Below are 2,499 nucleotides of genomic sequence, written 5' to 3'. Positions count from 1 at the left end.
TGCAAGAGGCTTTTACTACACAGTGTAGTACACGTATCAAACCTGCCTGGTCTCAAACCCAGTGAGTCCAAGTGCCACAAATCCCTGGCTGTCACTGGCAGCCCTAGGAAAAGGAAATCCTGAGCATGAAAATGGAAAATGAAAAGGGAAAATGCCAATCCCTTCCCGTCCTCCTTCTAGAACAGGACTTGGGCACGAGGTGAGGCAGTGTCCTGTGTTTGCTCTGAGCTCCTGCAGGCACAGTCCTGCTGCCACCAGAGCTGTCACTCTGCCTCTCCCGCAAGGAAGCTCCTCTGAAATGCCACACAAATGACAGCAGAAGAGTCATGGTCAGGCATAGGAAATTTCAAGGTATTTCACTAATTCAGCTAGTGAAGGTCATGTTTCTTTACCAAGTCATCTTATTGGCTCACTTGAAAAACAAGCATTTTGCAACAGAAAAAATAACTATTTACTGTAAAAAAGCTTTAGAGAAAGCTCACCTGGATAAGAAAAGTGACACAATTATGTGTTTTTAAAAATCCAAATCTTGGAACTAGGGAACACAACAACATTCCAGGATGATTTATTTTGATTTTCCACTGCTTGATTCACCTTTTTTCAGAAAGGCCTGGGGAAAAGCGAAGCACTTTACATTGAATGCCACACACTATCACACTGTCCATCTACCAGATCTTGCCCTGAGTTCCCAGAGGTAACTGGTGGCACCAAGGAAAAGGCAGCTGCAGTCTGGGACTGGCTGCCTGCACCTTCTGCTCTGGGCTTTGGCATCAGGTGAGGGTGTCTGAAAAATAACTGATTTCAATTTTATTTTGTTTGTGCTGGATCATTCCTCAAGTCTCTGCACTGTGACAAGGGAGGGAAGGCACGCAGCCATCAAGGCTTCTCAGGGACATGCAGGACACAGGGAAAGGCACACACATCTGTAAAAACTTTATTTCAAAATCTTTTTATTCAACTGTTATTCAGCAATATACAATACAGTTTATAAACAAATGTCTTACCTTGTTTCCAATCTTCATTTAAAAATAAATATTATTGACAGTGAATATTAATTATGGTAAGATGTACCTTTTTAATGTCTCCAAAAGAAATAATTTAATTAAAAAAGAAAAAGGAAATCCAAAAAAAACTAAACACAATAATCTACTAAAAATATTTCCTTTCTTAGGAAGGGTTTGACCCAACATCTTTACATATTGTCATAAAGATAACTGCTCAACAGTTCGTGCAAAATGAAGAGTCAGAGGAAAGGTTTAGAAAAGAAAAAATATTACATTAAAATAGAGGAATCGTAAGTGCCATGCACAGAGCAGGGCTTTACACCATAGAGTCTGGAAATTAGATGCATTATTCTATGTTGTTTACTTTTCTGTGGCATCCCCAAAAATATGCTTTTCCCCCCATGTAGAATTTATCATGCTTCTTTCAGTCTCTTTCTGTCCATCTTTAAAACGGTAGGGATTTCTTTGTCAGGGGTTTTGTTTGTTATTAAATAGGTTCCTTTCTGTTTGGCTGAGGAAGAGTGGAGGGAGCAGTCCGTCAGTGGTTTACTAATAAATGTACAAGCTTATGCAGTATTAACAGGGACATGTATAGGAGTGGGTCTGTAGCATAAATAGGTCCTGTACCTAGAAAAAAAGAGACAAGGGAGAGAAGGAGATTTGATTTTTTATCTTTTCCAATATAGAAGATTAAATGCAGAAGAGCAATATAAGAAGATTCATTTTTATCACTTCAGTGCCAGGGGTCAGAAGCTTAATTTTAATAGTAAAACAGCATCCTCAAGCTATCCAACTCAAATAGCTTTTTCCTCCCCCTCCCAAATCTGACTCCACTTAGGTCATTTCATTATGTGTTACTAATGGTATGCCTAAACTTGGCTTCAGCCAAGTTACCAGCAATTGAGACTTCTATAAATACACCATAATCTGGTATATAGTTTCTTGAGAAATGACAGGTATCAACCAGCCATTACTTTAAAGGGAAATGACAAATGCTGCGTCTGTACTTCTTGATTAACAGGACATGAACCCATTTCATTTGGAATGGGAACAGCAAGACCTTGACATCTTCTTTACCTTTTATAGGAAAGAGCAGAATTTTAAATTCAAAATGTGCTCAGGAGCTATAGAAAAACAGAGGTCGGGTGTGGAACACATCTGTTCCCGTCAGCCTGTCCCAAGGAGAGCGATGAGCTAACTCCTGGGGCAGGACACTCTGAGGCAATTGCTCACAGTAGCGAGTGGCAGCCACCCCCATGCTGCAGCCACCAAGGCTGGCCCTGCTCACACCCATTCACACCAAGATACTCGCTCAGCTCTATTCTGAAAAGATACCAGAAGGTATTTGTGTGTGCACCCTGGTGTGGCCCCTCTCCCTGGCACGGGAGGGCTGAGCCAAGGGGCCGAGGTCTCTTGGCCATGCTCAGCCAAGAGAGGACACACAGGCACGGGGCTCTGGCTGTGCCACTTCTGGAATGGTCACTGCTGTGCTGCC

At 41.9% G+C, this 2,499-nt stretch overlaps 1 protein-coding gene across 1 annotated transcript in view; it reads right to left on the bottom strand.

Annotated features, from left to right (window-relative positions):
* Positions 1-922: 922 nt before the first annotated feature.
* The window catches only part of VSTM2B (V-set and transmembrane domain containing 2B), a 20,079-nt gene continuing 18,502 nt past the window's right edge, over positions 923-2,499 (bottom strand). Inside the window, exon 5 of the mRNA XM_033517210.1 lies at positions 923-1,631. Coding sequence (XP_033373101.1) covers positions 1,543-1,631 — 89 coding nt within the window. The 3' untranslated portion in view covers positions 923-1,542. The remainder of the gene's footprint in view (positions 1,632-2,499) is intronic.

This window comes from Parus major, chromosome 11 (assembly GCF_001522545.3).
Source record: "Parus major isolate Abel chromosome 11, Parus_major1.1, whole genome shotgun sequence".
In the NCBI taxonomy this organism is placed as follows: Eukaryota; Metazoa; Chordata; class Aves; order Passeriformes; family Paridae; genus Parus; species Parus major.
This window is presented reverse-complemented; position numbering and strand designations above follow the sequence as displayed.